The 17,641-nt window shown below is 44.2% G+C and overlaps 1 protein-coding gene across 2 annotated transcripts in view; it reads left to right on the top strand.

The window, feature by feature from the left end:
• Window positions 1–17,641, top strand: part of CACNA1A (calcium voltage-gated channel subunit alpha1 A) — a 268,936-nt gene that overhangs the window by 13,957 nt on the left and 237,338 nt on the right. For both annotated transcript variants that reach the window (XM_060271756.1, XM_060271755.1), the window contains exon 2: window positions 8,365–8,672. In XM_060271756.1, coding sequence (XP_060127739.1) covers window positions 8,428–8,672 — 245 coding nt within the window. In that variant the 5' untranslated portion in view covers window positions 8,365–8,427. The remainder of the gene's footprint in view (window positions 1–8,364; window positions 8,673–17,641) is intronic.

The following is a 17,641-nucleotide window of genomic DNA, read 5'->3' as shown; positions in this document are numbered from 1 at the left end:
CTTATTTGCATATTTGGAGGGAACCAGGAAGAGTGAAATATATCCACATCTCCCCTGCTGACTATGTCTGGGACTCCCTGGAATAAGGGGCAATAATGGGTGCTAAGTAGTTTGAGTTACAGGTAGGTAGCTGTGTTGGTCTGCCGTAGTCGAAACAATATAAAAAAAAATTCCTTCCAGTATCACCTTAGAGACCAACTAAGTTTGTCATTGGTATGAGCTTTCGTGTGCATGCACACTTCACTTCAGATGAAGAAGTGTCCATGCACACGAAAGCTCATACCAATGACAAACTTAGTTGGTCTCTAAGGTGATACTGGAAGGATTTTTTTTAAGTAGTTTGAATTAGCAGTTATACTATCACCATCAATTATTTAGGAAGCATTTACCTGTGGATTTTTCATGCTAAAATAGTATGCAACTTAACTGACAGTTCTATGTCCAGTTACTCCTCTTTAGTTTTTCTTTAAAGACAAGAAGAGACACTAGTAAGCCAGAATTTACTGAAATTACTGACTGACATGTTTTCATTTGCAAGGACTAATGGATAAACTATCTTTTAGAATTCCCAGACTTGTACAATTGAACTCTCTCTGTCCTCATTTGTGATTCCAAGCATTCAAAGTATTCAAAGGCATGGTGCCTCCAGCACAAAATGAAGTACATAGGTTTAATGACTACTATCCTTCTCCTCCATGAATTTATCTAAATTATAAAGCTGTCCAAAAGGGTGACCATCACTGCATCTAGTGGGTTCAAATGCCATAGTTTTAACCATGTGCTCTTTGAATAAATACTTTATTTTGTCTGTCCCATTTTCAGTTTCACTGGATGGACCTGGCTTCTAGTATTAAAAGAGAGAGGAAGAAAAATCTTTTTCCACACCTCATAAACTTATGCAGCTCCTATGTCTCCACCATCATTCCATTTCTAGTCTTCCCTTGTTACCATTTTCAATCTCTTTCCTACTCTTTGTCTCCCTCCACCAGCATTTAGGCTACATGCTCTTCTGATGAGCAATCTGTCATTTTTTGTTTATATTAGGAGGCAAAATGCATGCTAGTGTTTATCACACATTGTAAAAATTGTACTTAGCACTGGCTATGTTTTATTTTTATATCAGGAAAATGGTGTGCAGGAAGTGGGGGGGGGGGTAATGCTTTCCTGCCTTGACTCTTTTTCTGCCAATAACCCCCCCTCTCCAATTTCTATTTGCCCCTTAATAAGCTATTTGCAGTAAACAACGCCTTCTGGGAAATTAGCAGCTTGGGAGGGCAGTTTGCAAAAGACCATGGCCCTGATCTGGAATGAGACCCCACTTTTTGTGGAGTTGGGCTGTTTGGACTTTAGTCTGTAAAGTGCATTGTGCACAACAAATTAAGGTATAAAATGCTGGGAATGAGCTTTTGAATGAGGAGATGATGAAAAGGGAAGAACTGATGATGTGTATTGATTTACTTGCCTATTTCATCTTTAGAATATCTAAGTAAGTGTCCTCTAAAGGCTTTTATCTAACATTTAAACCTTAATTGACCGCAATAAAGGTATTGTCTCACTTGTTCAGTGCAAAAAATAAATATATTGCTGGCTTTCTTCCCCCATCTGTTTTTCTGATAATGCTGCTTCTAACTACTTCAGTTCTCCTATCAAATCCCTTTTCCATGAGTTAACTTTTCTGTGCTTCTTGGTGAGGTAAATAGTGCTTTGCTCCTCCTCTCTTTTAGAGCTGTTTACGGACCATTACACACATGGCATAGAAGCTGTTGAGGGTTTGTTTTGAGTATGTGCCAGGTACTTACACCTTACGCTGCAGCTGGAACTCCAGATAACACTGTTTGCTTAGGCCTTATTAATGCTCATTCTATTGCTGTGACCTCAGATCTGTTTCCTGGGCCACAGCAGCTGTTCCACTGCTGTTGTTGTACATGTCTTCCTTATCCCCTCCTAAACATAGGCATGATTTGCAAAGGGAAAAGAGAAGATTTAGCCAGAAGATGGGCAATTCTGGGGAGTAAGGAATGGGATTCAAGACCTGGTACTCAGGAGTGTTTTTATTTTAAATAAGAAGACAAGTTATTAATTTAATTATTTTTTTTAAAAAAATAATTTATGATTAACCTTCTAATTTAATGATAAATCACATCTGTCAGGAAAAGTGGGGCGGGTAAATACCATTTCAAAAGGTTGTACAAACACAGTAGCGCATGTTGTAAAATATATTTGTGGGTTTGGGATTATTTTAAGGGCTGCTGTTGTTACTTTATTACGAAAGCATCCAGTAGTTGATAGACTTGCTACCAACACAAAACTAGCTAATTCACAAGGTAAATTGCATGCATTTTCAAATGTTTTTCTTTCAAAGGTGGAATTTTAATTTTCCTCCAGTTTTTGGCATAATGAGTTTTGGCAACAGTAATGGTGTTTAGTAAAAGTAGCAGAGGATCTAACACTGAATTGAACTTGGGTATAGTTTTTATGGGCTATCATGACCCACAGGTCACAGATTTTTGTCAACAATATGGTCATTCCTGAACCTGCATAAGGCTGTAAGATTTTCTTTGGAAAGCAACTGCTTCCATGTGCAATCATGTGCCATTATTTCGTAAATAAAAGAATATATTTTGAGACTGGACCTCAGCCAGTACAAATCCATTTCTGTAACAGAGGAATTGGCTGGCTTGGGTCTGTATTTGGGATACCTTCTCATTGTAAAGCGAACACTCTACTCTATCCAGCTACACAAGGTTTGGAATGGTCTGGTTCATGAATGCTGAAAGGGGTGTATAGCAACAGAGATTAAACAGCATCTCCCCCCCCCATCCCTCCTTGTCAAAGATTTGTGCTTTTATCCAAGGTAGGTGGGGGTGCCACAGGAAGATGAGATGCATTCTTGGGGCCCATTCATATATTGGCTTAATGTGGATTGTGAACCCTAGTGCTTCGTTTCCTAGTGCAAACCCCAAAATGGCACCAAGGAAGAAGGGACGAGGGGAAGCTCTACAACATGAACAACTGGAGGGGGCGGGGAGAAAGATCTGGATTGGCACCTTGTCCCATTGCTGCCTGGCCACGGTCAGGGTTGCTCTGTTACCAGAAAGCAAGTCCCATTCAACTTGTAGGACTTGCTTGTTGTGTGTAACACATTAAAGTGTTCTTAAGTGACACAGAGAACTTGTATGTCCCCCAAATGTACTTAAAAGAAACCCACGGTATCTAATGTAGAAACAACAACTTTAAAAATTTGAATGACAAGTCTCTAACTATATGGCTGTTTAATTTATGTGAGCTGGAAGGTGCATGTTTTCTCTTTGGGTCTATTAGTGCAATTACAGAACATCAAACCACCCAGGATCTCTTCTTTGACATGTAACCAAGACTAGCCCTGTTATGAAGTATAGTGGGACTGCTGTGTCAGGTGGAAAAAATTGAGGCTTAGGAAAGTCACAACTGTCACAGGTTTGATTTTATTCATGGGCATAATCTGGTGAAGGATAAATCTCTTCCACTGAAATCCATGGTCCAATCCAAGTGAAATCCAAGTGGCTATATTGTGCTTGTATACATAGCATATATGTTTATTTTACTGAGGGAGCCCATCTGGATTTGTTATCACAGGCACCCAAAGACATCTTGGTGCCTCATTTGTGGGGTGTAAGTGGTTAGGGAAGCATACAGCATTGCTATAGCTGTTTTGGTGTCTCCTGTGAAAGTGTCCTTTGTGGTGAAATCAAAAAGGGAGTTTTAAGGATGGAGAGTGAGGAGAAGGGGACTAAGAGAGAAAGAGACATGAGAGCGAGTAAAATGGCAGAGCTAGAACCTTGGATTGTAGGGAAAAGGGAATACAGTGTAAGGAAGGATTCTTAATAATAGTTTTGATACAGTAAGTGCATAAAGCAGACTGGACAGTTGTAAACGACAAGCACAAAAAAAATCTTCATAATAATGCATGGTAGCATCTGCGCTGATTCATGCAAGTTTCTTAATATTCTCACAGTTAGTTGTTCTAGAATAGAACTAGAACTAGAATAGTTCAGGATAATATAATAATAATTTATTATTTATACCCCACCCATCTGGCTGGGTTTTCCCAGTCACTCTGGGCGGCTTCCAACTGAATATTAAAAACAATACAGCATCAAACTTTAAAAACTTCCCTAAACAGTTCCCTTCAGTTACTGCTGCCACCACTAGAATTATTATTCGAGTGTAAATATACAGGGCCGACTCTAGGCTCGCCCCCGGTGGCGCGGGGCGCCAGACCACCAGGGGCGCCGCTGCGCCTGCTGAGAGGCGCGGCTGAGGCTGCCCCAGGCGCGCCTCCGCGGTTCAGTGGCTTCAGGCCGCTCTCCGGAGGCGCGCGGGCCTGGGGCTGCCTCTGCCGCACGCAGGGGCATCGCAACGGGGCTGGCAGCGCCCCCTGGCCCAGGGCCGACCCTACAGCAGGCTGGGTGGCGCAGTGCAGCCACGCTGCGCGCGGTGCCCACCCGCCCACCTGCCGCGCTGGGAAATGGGGCGGGGAGGGGCGCCAAAGGGATCTGTCGCACCACGGCGGTAGGGCGCCGGGCATGCTTAAGACGGCCCTGTAAATATGTATATGTATATTTACTGAAAAGAAAAGCAGCATTTTGAAATACATCCAGGACAATTATTTAAATTATCATACTGTTATCAACCAACAGTATATCGATTCTTTTGGATTAATTTAGGGTACAAAATCCTAACTGGATTTTCGGTCATCAGTTCCAAGAATATTTCCACCTGTGCTTCTTGCTCTCTGACTGTTTATTCCCCCCCCCCAACCACCAGTATCTCAGCAGCATTATGTCTCTCAGCCCCAACAATGGGCACTTTCAACCATTCAGATACGATTCTTTAAAATAAAAATAAAATCAAAGCCAACATTGTGTTTTCCTCTCTTTGAAGATAAAGGACTAGTGGGACAAATGCTCATCTCCGAGCTTCCTTTTAATTAACATGAAGATAAAATATCAGCTTCCCTTGCGCAGCTGGTGACATGCACCAATGAACATTCGGCCTGGTTTCTTAGGACCATGTACAGTGGATTGGGAAAGCAGAGGGAGGGGGAAATGCAAGCCAGAGTTGGGGTAGTTGAGATGGAAATGGAAGAGCAAGCCTTGGTAATATTGCTGTCAACTGGGAGCAGCCATTCTGTCAACAGGACAGATGAGAAGGGAAGAAGAGCACACTCCTCCCTCAGCTCTGCTGTGGAAGGCCAGCTCCATCGGGCTTTCTCTCCCGCAAGTGTCACCTGTGGGCAGTCCTTCTGCCGGACTGCCTCAGTGGGAGAGCTAGGAAGCAGGGCCAAAAGCCCAGCTCCATCAATCAGGCACCTCCTATTCTTGAATTGTGCCAACTTGGCCATTAGAAGAACAATTGTTTGAGAATTGGTGCTTGAGTTTGATTTCTCCCCCACCCTTCCCTCCGTTATGGGTTGTGTTTTTCTTAACGCAACCCATAACGTGCGGGCAGGGCCTGCCTTGTTTTAATTAATTGCACGTAAGCCACTCACGGAGCCATTTTGGCTGAAGAGTGGGGTATTAATGCTCCGTATGAATAAAAGAAAAAAATAGATATTGTGGAAAGGAAAGAGCAGGGTTTGTCAGCTGACTGGATTTAAAAGAGAGGGAGAAATCAAGGGGACACTTTAACAACGTTATTGATAAGAGGTTGTGGGCGAGACAGAAGATTTATATTTTAGGCATAGGTGAATTTATGCATAGATTCTGATATGTTGCTGGACTTCCCCACCCAGCAATAGGGGTGTAGACATAGAGGACTAAGAAGAAAGCTTTATAGATCTGAGAGAGAGGATGGTAGAAGAGAAACCTTTGAAACCTCTGCCAAACGCTATGGATGGTGAGATGTGCTATAGTCAGATCACCCCCCTCTCAGCTATATGAGAGAGATGCTGAGTAAACTATTCTGAAGGCAGGAAACTATTCTGAAATTGACCAAAAAATGAAGAAAGTCACAGTTGGGTGAGTGGTGAAGTGGCAAGAGAGAGTATCCACAATTTTCAGAGAACAGGGATGTGAAATCTGGGTGGCCACATGGCAAAGAGGACAGTACTCCCACACCCATAATTGTTGTGCTGTGGCTACTGAAATTCTCTCTTCTACACGGAGATTTGGGGCGAGGTGTCATCAGTACAGTGGTGATACCCAGTTCTATTTCTCTGTAACATCTGGATCAGGAGAGGCCATGCAATCTCTGGTATGGTGCCTGAATTTGCTGGTGGGCAGGATGAGGGCCAGCAAACTGACTCGTGAATCCTGGCAAGATCCCCAGGTCGAGATAAGCGGTCAATTGCCTGTTTTGGATGGGATTGTACTGTCAAGGATTCCTTAGCTGTAATTCCTGCATTTTCAGAGGGTTGGAGTAGATGATCCTTTAGGGCCCTTCCAACTCTACAATTCTATGCAGCTGCTCCTCTATCCATCTCTGTCACTAGAGGCCCAGGTGATCTCATTGAATTTGAGAAAATCCTTAATAAATACATTATAAAAAAAAAGAATTTGTTTTTTTTTTGCCAGCTTCAGCTGATAAGAGACTATCACTATTCCTGGACCAGGGTAGCCTGGCCATTGTCGTCCATGTGATGGTAACCTCTCTAGACTCAATGATTGCAATGCACCCTATGTGGGGCTGCCCTTGAGACTGACCCAGAAACTGCAGCAAGTGCAAAGTGTGACAGCTTGACTGCTTATTGAGGCAGACGACCACCATTATACTATGCTGCTGTTGAAAAACAAAAATCATTGGTTGCAAGTTAGCTACTGGGCTGTCTGCTGCACAACAGCACTTCCTCTCCTTGTGTACTGCCCCCAATTTGTTCCCCTTCCCCTAACTCTCCAGAGTATATTTGGGATGGAGGAGAGCAGAGGGAGAGGAAGTCCCATTGCACAGGAGGAAACCCTTGCACTAATGGGGCAACATTGTTGGATACAGCCCTCAGTGCCCTTCTTGGAGGGAATAGCTTGCCGGAACGCTGGCATTTCAGATCATTGGCTTGTGTTGTCGTGGGACTCAGGGAAACTAATGAAAAGAGAACAGTGTAAAGTATCAGGAGACGAAATAAATTTTGAAGGCAGAGCTGTAAGTAGAACAGCTTGTCAGACTTTCCTTCTGACGGTGGGATAGTCAAAGGCACTAAGCTAAAGCACTGCAGGTAGTGCCTTCAACGAAAGAAGAGTGGCAGTCAGATGAAGATGATGGACTTTGCAGAACTGGCGAAGCCGACAGGAAAAATCCAAAACCAGCGTGATCAAGTATTCCAAAAGGAGTGGAGTAAATTTATACGATATTTGAAAGATTACTGTAAGCAATAAACATCACTAGCAGGGTTGTCTGAAGACTTGCAATGAGAAATTTTCTATCTTTCTATCTTTATTTAAATTTTGAGCCATTTTGTAATGAGTGTAATTAGAACTGGAAAACGTACAAAATGCAATGATATAAAGGTTAATTTTGAAAGCCATGAGGTGGGAGGGAAAGAAGTCAATAGGCTTTAAAGAGCCAAAGTGGTAAAGTAGATAATGACGATGGAGCGCAGTGCTGTATTGGGTAGGATTTGGAGCTAGCAGGGATGACCAAGTAGTTTTTTTGCTAAGCTAGCTTTCCCTCTGAAAAAGTTGATTCCCTTTGCTGTGTTTTATTATTTCTTGGTGATGAGAGTGCCCTCTTGTGGCCAATACTTATCTATACAACTATGGCAGGTGCTGCAATGCCTGGGTGAGATGGCAGTACTGTATGTGGTTTGGGGCTGGGTGCTTGTTGTTTTTTTTCAAAGCAAGCTAAGAGACAGTCTAGGGCCTGATGTTGGGTTTGTACTGGCAATAGAAATCCCCTCGGGGCCTAATTATCTTTTGTTTATTTTTAGTTGCTGTACAAAATCTCCCAAGGGCTACAAACAAACAAACAAACAAAAGAACAAAAAACCCAATTGCCATCCAGCTCTGAAGACAAAACCCAGAATCCTCTCGGCCTTCTCATTCTGACCTCCCCACTCTTTCCAGCTTCCCTCCTGTCAGCCGTACAAGGCTAACACGGACAAGCACCTGGAATTGGGAGAATTCCTTAACGTTATTCCACATATAAACCAAACTCTGCCCGCTGAGAAGAAACAGCTTTGTTCATTCACAACTCCTTAATTTATTACCTTAGAAGTGGATGGATAGCTTCTCCTATCAAATTAAGGGAGTGTTCTGAAGCAGCCAGGGACTTGGGTGGAATTGCTTTGAGTGAGCCAGTTTGAAAAAAGAGAGCCTATATTTCTAGGCAACCACTCTATCTTGCCAATCTGTTTCACTTTTTCTTTTCTCCCCTTGTGTTCTGTGTCCACAGCTACCCCTTGGGCGGGCAGCCAGCCAGGCAGAAACCTCTGGGGTCTCCACCCAAGTCCCATGGATGGCGAGGCGTGCTGTGGTCCGAGCATCCCTTTTGTCCCCTCCCAGCTACTATGAAGCAGTGCACGATGGGCGTGGGCCTACCAGCCCCGAGTACCCTTTCCTTGGCAGCTGGTACCACTACATGGGCCAGGAGCCCCTCTCGTACAAGCGGCGTGGAGGAGTGGTGGATCACCGTGACATCATCATGGCTCATCAGGCCCACAAGATCCACAACACACCCCAGGCACAGCGGAAGGAGTGGGAGTGAGTATGCTCAGATTCTGTTGTTGAGCTGTAGCTGTTCCTGAGTTTCTCTCAAGTAGGCCTGAAGCCATGCCACTTACTGCCTGCCTCCTCCCTCTCCTCGCTGGAGAGCTCCCCAGGTCTGTCCTTTCCATACTCCATTGCTAGGCACACACTTCCAGCCCCTGCCAGACCTCTTAACTTTCCCTTCCCTTTATTACCTTGATCTTCCACCTATTTGTGACTTCTTCATTGTTCTGCTGATTCGTGTCAGTCTGTACCAACAGCCCTTGTCCAGAGAGCGAGAAGACATGTTCTTCATTCTCTCCTTTGTTGCTGGTGTTCTGATGCTTCCCAAGATTTCTGCTCGTTGAATCTAGCTCTGGTACTGTATTGGGGACTAAACCCTATTCCTATAACTCTGCTATGTTTGTTCCTTTGAAATAGGGTGTACTGAGATCTTGACATTCTGCGCTTCTGGTGGCTTGTGCTGTTGGTTTTAAGAGTAGTGCATGCATATGAGCTCTGAAGTAAGCCCCATTCCCATTTAGTTCAGTGGGGCTCCCCAAGAATGCCACGTACAAGATTGTACCCTAAGTTATGCATACCAGTAGTATTGCAAGACACACCATTTCTGCATAGTTCAAGGACACATTAGTACATGCGTGTAATAAATGAGACAATGAAGCTACACAGCCAGACATCTGGGCTTTCAAAGAGTTGCAGTGATTAACGAGCAAACAGGCTTCTGTAAGTTTCTGAAGGCAAGTTTTTAATGACTGATGTTTTAATGTATTTTTAATCTTTTGTTGGAAGCCACCCAGAGTGACTGGGGAAACCCAGCCAGATGGGCGGGGTATAAATAATGACTTATTATTATTATTATTATTATTATTATTATTATTATTATATTTCTGATGAAGTGGGCTCTACAATAGTAAAGGGACCCCTGACCATTAGGTCCAGTCATGATCGACTCTGGGGTTGCAGCGCTCATCTCACATTATTGGCCAAGGGAGCTGGCGTACAGCTTCCAGGTCATGTGGCCAGCATGACAAAGCCACTTCTGGTGAACCAGAGTAGCGCACAGAAACGCCGTTTACCTTCCCGCTGCAGCGGTACCTATTTATCTACTTGCACTTTGACGTGCTTTCGAAATGCTAGGTGGGCAGGAGCAGGGACCGAGCAACGGGAGCTCACCCCGTCGCAGGGATTCGAACCGCCGACCTTCTGATCGGCAACCCCTAGGCTCTGTGGTTTAACCCACAGCGCCATCTGCGTCTACAATAGTATTTGCCACAATTAACCTGTTGGTCTTTTAGGGGGGACACAGGGGTATGCATACCCCTAAACATTTTGTGAATCCAAGTTTGGCCTCATTGAGGGGCAGTATTTCAATATGAGTAGGAAAATGAGAATTCCCCTAAACATTTTTTTAAAGAGAAAAAGCAGAGCCTTTAAGTTTACATTACAAACCTAAGTTTGTATTAATCTGTAATTATTATTTCTTTGCTTTGTTATCTGATTAATCAATATTATTTATTATTTGAGTTTTGTTAGTATTGTTTTGTTTAATTTTCTATCTTGTTTAGTTGTTCAGATTTTGTATATATATTTTAATCTCAATAAAGTTTATTTTAAAATTAAAAAAAAGTTTACAAACTGACTGCAAACATTACCTATGGGTTTTTGAATCACTAATACTCAGTTTACGTACAGACTATAGTCTAGGCAGGATTCTTAAGTATCATTTACTAGGATGGCAGGAGTAATGTTAGTACAACCTACTTTAGGTCAATGAAAGCCAGTTCTGGGTCCTGAATCTGATCCACCAGTTGAAGATAAGTGGTCTGGCCATCCTGGGAGAATCTGGGGGAGGCAGATATTTTTCCTGTTGCAGGCCATGTAACACATGTGACCAGAAAAAAATGCCCAAAGCAAGGGAGAGCATGGCTAGACCTGTACTCCTTCGAACATATTTGCACAGGGGTCACATGTTTCCTACAATGCACCTGTCCATTGCATATTTCAGTTCATTCTAGTCTTCTATTGTCCATGTGGCTGATAGAAGAGTTTGGGGACCAGAGTAGACATGGCAGAATTCCCACTGTCAATGGAGGTGTCTTACTTGGGAAGGCACAATTTCCCCCTACAGAACATAACCCAAATTTCTGATTTTTATACAGCTGTACAATTCCAGCAGCTCAAGCAGCTTCTGTGGCTTTAGAGATTAATTGACCTTCAGGGTAATTATAAGGATGCTATAGGTAAAAGGTAAAGGATCCCTGGAGGATTAACTCCAGTCCAGGCTTCCTCAACCTTGGCCCTCCAGATGTTTTTGGCCTACAACTCCCATGACCCCTAGCTAGCAGGACCAGTGGTCAGGGATGATGGGAATTGTAATCTCGAAACATCTGGAGGGCTGAGGTTGAGGAAGCCTGCTCCAGTCAAAGGTGACTATGGGGTATGGCGCTCATCTCGCTTCAGGCCGAGGGAGTCAGCGTTTGTCCACAGACACCTTTCCGGGTCATGTGGCCAGTATGACTAAACCGCTTCTGGCACAATGGGACACCATGACGGAAGCTAGAGTGCAAGGAAGGAGCGTCTCCACCCCCATCGTTCTGCCCGGACACTGAGGTCCAGTACTGAGGGCCTTCTGGCGGTTCCCTCGTTGCAAGAAGCCAAGTTACAGGGAACCAGGCAGAGGGCCTTCTCGGTAGTGGCGCCCGCCCTGTGGAATGCCCTCCCATCAGATGTCAAAGAGAAAAACAGCTACCAGATTGTTAGAAGACATCTGAAGGCAGCCCTGTTTAGGGAGGCTTTTAATGTTTAATAGATTATTTTATTTCATTTTTCTGTTGGAAGCCGCCCAGAGTGGCTGGGGAAACCCAGCCAGATGGGCGGGGTATAAATAATAATTATTATTATTATTATTATTATTATTATTATTATTATTATTATTATTAAATGCCATTTACTTTCCCGCCGCAGCGCTACCTATTTATCTACTTCTACTGGTGTGCTTTTGAACTGCTAGGTTGGCAGAAGCTGGGACACAGCAACAGTAGTTCACCCCGTCGCATGGATTTGAAATCCTGACCTTTTGATCGGCAAACCCAAGAGGCTCAGTGGTTTTTGCCACAGCGCCACCCGTGTCCCTATAAAGGATGCTATAGATAAGTACGTGAGAGAGAAGACTTGATAGGCTTGTTGGTGAAAATCTGGGTGTTAGGGAGGTGACTTATCATTGCTGCAAAGTCAAAGGAGGTAGGCCAGTGGGGTCACATTACTTTGCTGTTTAGAAAAGCATTGCTGTGAAGATTTATCCCTACTGCCCAAGCCCTGTTTGGTTACCAGTGGCCAGGAAAGACAAAAGGGTATTTTCACTCCGAGCTCCTTTTGGCTAGGGAGACGTAGTGCCAAGCTATGTGTGATGTTAGTCATGTGTTTATACAACAATCGTAGTCCTAGATTTTTTGAAGAAAAAGTTGCAGTGCCCCCCCCCCCCAAATCTGGAATGTGTCTCTGAGGCTTTATACTTCCTCCCCCTGCTGAAAACCACTCCCTCCTGGCTGCTTTTTGCCTCCCCAAGTGCTGTTTACTGTAAACAGCACCAGCCAGGCGGTAAAAAAATTCAAAAAGGCAAGGACCACCCAGTTGAGATCAAGATTGTGTTCTAGATCAGGGTCTCATGCCTGCTCATCTCCAATCAGCCAGGTTAAACATGCTGGCTTAAACATGAGAATAACACAGAGCACACATAGTTTGGCTCTCACTAACAGGGCTACCCTTCCCCTGATAAAAAGGGAACTTAGTCCGATCTGATTGTTGCACAAAGGGCCAAATCCTGGGAAACTAAGGGCCCACCTTGCTTCTTGGAAGCCTATTGTGGAGGAACCCCCCATCTGAGCCAGAAGCCCCAAGTTAATATTGACACTGGCGCTCCCCAACACCCCCGCACTCCCTCATTTTCTTTCCAAGCCATTTCCTTTTTTGCTGCCTCCAAGAAAATCCCATCTTGTTGCCTTGGAAACGCTGTTATCTCTAGCAGAGGACTATAGTTTTACTGAGGGCTCAGCCGGCTTGCCTGGGGGTGGGGAGGATCAAAATTGAGGGAAAGGGACACCCCCTTGCTGGGGAGTGAGACAAAACAACAACAACACCCTGCTGTAATGTGGGACTCAGCTGGCACTGGAGAAAGCTGCAGTGACAACCATTGTGAGGCTGCGATGCAGTTGGTACTCCATAGCCACGTACAGGGATTTCTTGCATAATGTGTGGGTGGGGATAGACCGAGAGCATGGATGTCAACTGAGCAGAGAATGCTTCTGTCTCTCTGCCTTGGCATAGTGTTTTAGCACAGGGATTTCCTGAACACCATGCCATCCAGATCTGAAACGGATAGTGCTTTTCAGATTTGCACTTTAAAAACAGCTTGTGGGACATATGAAATGTTTGCACAAATTGGGTCCTCCCTAACAAGAGGGCACATGCTGTGGTGGTACCTGGCAACCGTACCCTGTGTTGTGGGTGGGAACGTTTGGGTGGCCACAACACCCTATTGGAGGTCCCTCGATCCTGGGTGCAATCTGACCAATGGGATGCCAGCTAAATCGATCGAGGGACATCTGTTTAAGCCCATGCACATGTCCCCGAGCTTCCTCTTTTGGGCTCAGTGCATCGGAACACCTGCCCACCTCTCCCTATATTTAGGGCTTGCGCTTGACCTTGCTCTGCTGTCCTGTGTCGTCTCTCGTTGGCACAGGGGCACGGCAGGAATTTTCCCCACTTGGCTGGTGCCACTTGGGATTCGCCTGCCGCATAGCAAATCGTCACAACTTGTAAGGTTGCGGATAGGCTCTGGTTCAGGTGATAGGGGTGGCAGAAGGGTCTCGCCATCCCTATGTGTTGGGTATTCCGCTAAAGGAATCCACGGACTCATTGGTCGGTCAACCCTGTGAGCGGTTGAGCCTGAGTCCAGGGGACATCCAGGGCTCCTGCTTTCACTGTCCCAGGTGTTCACCTGAGGCTGACCTATAGTTGGTGCCCAGGGTCAGCCCTGCCCGCAAGGGTGCAGGGAGATAGTCGAACCAGAGCCTATGCAACCACTCACCTGATTGTAATCAATAAAGTTGTGGCCCAAATTCTGCCAAAAACCAAACCAAAAATTTGAGTCTTGACTGAATTTATTTCAGAGGGTGGTTAAAAGGTCTACACTCGCAACTGAAGTTGGAATGGCTTGGTGATTTGCTTGTGTAACAGTAGAGGATTTCCTGTTCCCCGTTGTGAATGCTATACCAAAAGCATTTTGCATCCTTACCACCAGCATTTCCCCCCACTGGCAGCACGTAAGAGAACTCCCCCCCTATTTGGATTGTGGATGCTCAGCACATCCGAAATGTAATAAATATGCTTGATGACATTTTTGGATAAGTGACACTGCAGCCAGGAAGGGGTATCTATCTCTGCACTATAGTGAGGACCTTCCCTTATGCTGTGGATTCTTATGATAGACACACTCTATATTTGACACTCTATGTTAAGTTGTGGGTAAGCATAGCAGACGACACAGCAATCTCTCCAAAGCAGCTCTTTATTTGGAAGCTGGAACAGAACTGAACTGCATTGCCGAGCTGGCCTGCTTTTATAGAGCCTGGCTCAAACAATGTATCAAACATGATTCGAAGTTCCCTCCTAAAGTTCCCTCCTAAAACAGCTGTCAAGGACCTGAGGACCTGAGGGAAAACTATATACACTAATACATAACACCCTATATATTTGGCACATTCTATATTTTGATAGGAACAGTTATGTGATGAAATGGACCCAGTTACATTAAGCATGGTAACTATTGTAACTATCATTGATACAGCTAATGGCCAGGCTTTATTTGCAATGCTGTCTTCTGTGAGCAGAAAACATGTTTTTTTTAAAAAAATAATAATAATATGTGTGATGGGCTCAAAGTATTGCTGTTGGAGAAGATGCTTTTTAATTTCACTCAGCAGTTAGTTGATTGCAAACCGCAGTCTTTTTGAACACATTGATAAATTTCAACTGACTTGGAAATATTTCCTTAGGTGACAAGCCATAATTCATGAACTTATTATTAGAAACTTGAGCTGCAATGTGTATAGTTTACACTGGGACTTAAATATCAAAGTAACAAATTGCAAAATGTCGATTGATGAATTAAGCAAAATATGAAATGGCAAGAGGATTGAAATGCCCCTTAGGAAGTTTCCAAGTGAACTGTGAATTTCCATTTGAATGTAAACATTGACACACACACACACACACACACACACACATATGTGGTGGAATGGGGGATTGAATCCAGCACTGCTATAGAAATGCATCCTTGATCTTTATTCAAATAGATTGAGGTGTGTGTGTGTTTTACAGGGTTATAGGAAGGAATGGACAAATCCATTGGATCTGATCTCAAAATATTTTAGGATCACCAGATTATTCGGGCTTGACAAGGCATGGGCTGTTACTACCTTTGCTAATGGAGGCTAGTGAGGCCCAGCGTAGGGTGGAGAAATTCTGGGCCATTTCTGGTTTGCTTCTTGAGTGGTAAGCCTCCCTAGAGATCAAGCACAATCATCTGATGAAAGAGAAATGTTTCCTCCCCTGCCTGCGAAACATACATATGTGTGCTCACACACTGCCAAGATCCAGACATATCCTTAATTCTAGCATCGTTCTCTCTGGGGGCTTTTTGCCCCCAAAGATGTATTGAAAGAGACACCCATAGAAACAAATGTGTTCTAAGGATTCTTCTCTTTCTTCTATAGCGCTGCTGCCCTCAGACACCAGTCTTGGTGCCTGTCAAGGCCCCCTGACCCTCCCAATTTATATTTGTTCTTTTTGGCAGGGGGAGGGAGAGCTCTTTGGTTTTGTTTTTCCATGGGTGGTGTTTGGCTGGGAGGCAAGCAAAATACAGATATTCAAACACCCAACCCTCTTTACCTCCTTTTCTCCAGAATGCTTCTAATCCCCAGGTGAGGGTGCTTTGCTTGCTTGCTTTTTGTTGGTTTACTGTGCATTTTGTCTGTTTTTCTTTCTTTGAGAATGTTGTCTGCTTTGTTTGCCTGTTTGGGCTGCTTGTTGGAGGGGTTGTCTTGCCTGCTTTTCCTTTTTGTTAAATGGGGGTTATTATCGGCTATGTATAGGGGTTTCACTTGTCTGGAGAGTGTGGGGGCAGGCATCCCCAAACTGCGGCCCTCCAGATGTTTTGGCCTACAACTCCCATGATCCCTAGCTAAGAGGACTAGTGGTCAGGGATGGTAGGAATTGTAGTTCAAAACATCTGGAGGGGCGAAGTTTGGGGGTGCCTGGTGTGGGGGAAACCACTGCCAGTTTTGTCTTCTGTGAAATGGGTTTTTGTGGTGTCCATGGCAGTTTCTTAGGTTTTCAAATGTGCCCCTGGGCCCCAAAAAGGCAGGGGAGCTATGATCTAGAAATTCACATTGCGGAATTTAGATAGGCAACTTTGTACTCTGTAATTTCTTTGTACTTTGCTAAACCATAGATTAAAGTAAACCATGGTTTAGTGTGTTTGAGTGCTTTGCTGCTGCTGTGCACTTGCTTGCTTTTCAGGGGAGGAAACAAGTCAGAATCAGGCTTGTTGCATGTCCAAATCCAGGCTTGTGGCTTGTTTCTCTTTGCTTTTGGCTTACCACTCATTGTTGTTGTTGTTCTAGTGGTTGTTTTGAGGAAACAAACCATAAGCCTGGGTTCACATGTCACAGCAAGCTAGACTCTGGTTTCTTCTTCCCCTTTGTGGTGGTTGGGAGTGGGGGAGGAACAAAGTGTTCATGTACATTAAATCATAATTTATTGTATTAAAAAAATTGTCTAGTGGTGCGTGCAAACCAGGCCAACTTCCCTCTAGATATCTCCCCCCCCCCCGGCCTTTATTTTCTATGCATGTGCTTTTTCTTATCAACTTCTAAGATTGTTGAGCTATGATGTTCTGAAATCCATGCCTTTTGTCCTGCTGGCCTTATTCCTCCCTTGTTGAACAGTTTTTTGATTGCTTTTCCCTGGCTGTCTGCAGTCATTGTGTTCTCAGACAATTCCTCCTTGTTTGTCATCGTCAGTTGTAAAACAGGTAATCCTCAGGTAGCTTGTTGGACCTTCTGTTGCATGCATATGTTGGCAACTTTCTAGATTTTTCTATTCTCTGTTTTGTGTGTGTGTGTGTGTGTGTGTGTCCATCCTCCACTCTGGCAGATTTAGGATTTGCAGATGCAAGGGATTGAGAGACACAGCAGAGCAACTATAGTTGTTTGCTTCCTGTTAACCTGTCAGCTGGGAAGGGGAAGATGGTGAGGACGAGCATACCAGCCAGAACGACTGCAAATGGAGGCTTTGCCTAATTGCTGAATTCTCTTTTAAAGCCCTCCAAGGTGGTGACTGTCACTGCCTCTGGAGGGAGCAAAATTCATGGTTTAATGGTGTGTTGCATAAATATGTACAGTCATGCCTCGGTTTAAGTACGCTTCGGTTTGAGTACTTTCAGTTTAAGTACTCCGCGGACCCGCCTGGAACGGATTAATCCACTTTCCATTACTTTCAATGGGAAAGTTTGCTTCAGGTTAAGTACGCTTCAGGTTAAAAACGGACTTCCAGAACCAATTACACTCATACTTCAGTTAAGTACGCTTCAGTTTAAGTACTCCACGGACCGTCTGGAATGGATTAATCCACTTTCCATTACTTTCCATGGGAAAGTTTGCTTCAGGTTAAGTACGCTTCAGGTTAAGTACAGACTTCCGGAACCAATTGTGTACTTAAACCGAGGTACCACTGTACTTTCTTTTGCCTCTCCTGAATCTTGAAACATTCAGCTTCATGGGATGACTATGAGTTCTAGTACTATGAGAGAGGGAGAAACACTTTTCTCTATCCACTTTCTCCAAGTCATGCATAATTTTATAAATTTCTATCAAGGCCCCTCTTATTAGCCTTTTCTCTAAACT

This window comes from Zootoca vivipara, chromosome 2, assembly GCF_963506605.1.
Source record: "Zootoca vivipara chromosome 2, rZooViv1.1, whole genome shotgun sequence".
In the NCBI taxonomy this organism is placed as follows: Eukaryota; Metazoa; Chordata; class Lepidosauria; order Squamata; family Lacertidae; genus Zootoca; species Zootoca vivipara.
Note: the sequence above shows the minus strand (reverse complement) of the source record. Positions and strands in the feature narration are given on the sequence as shown.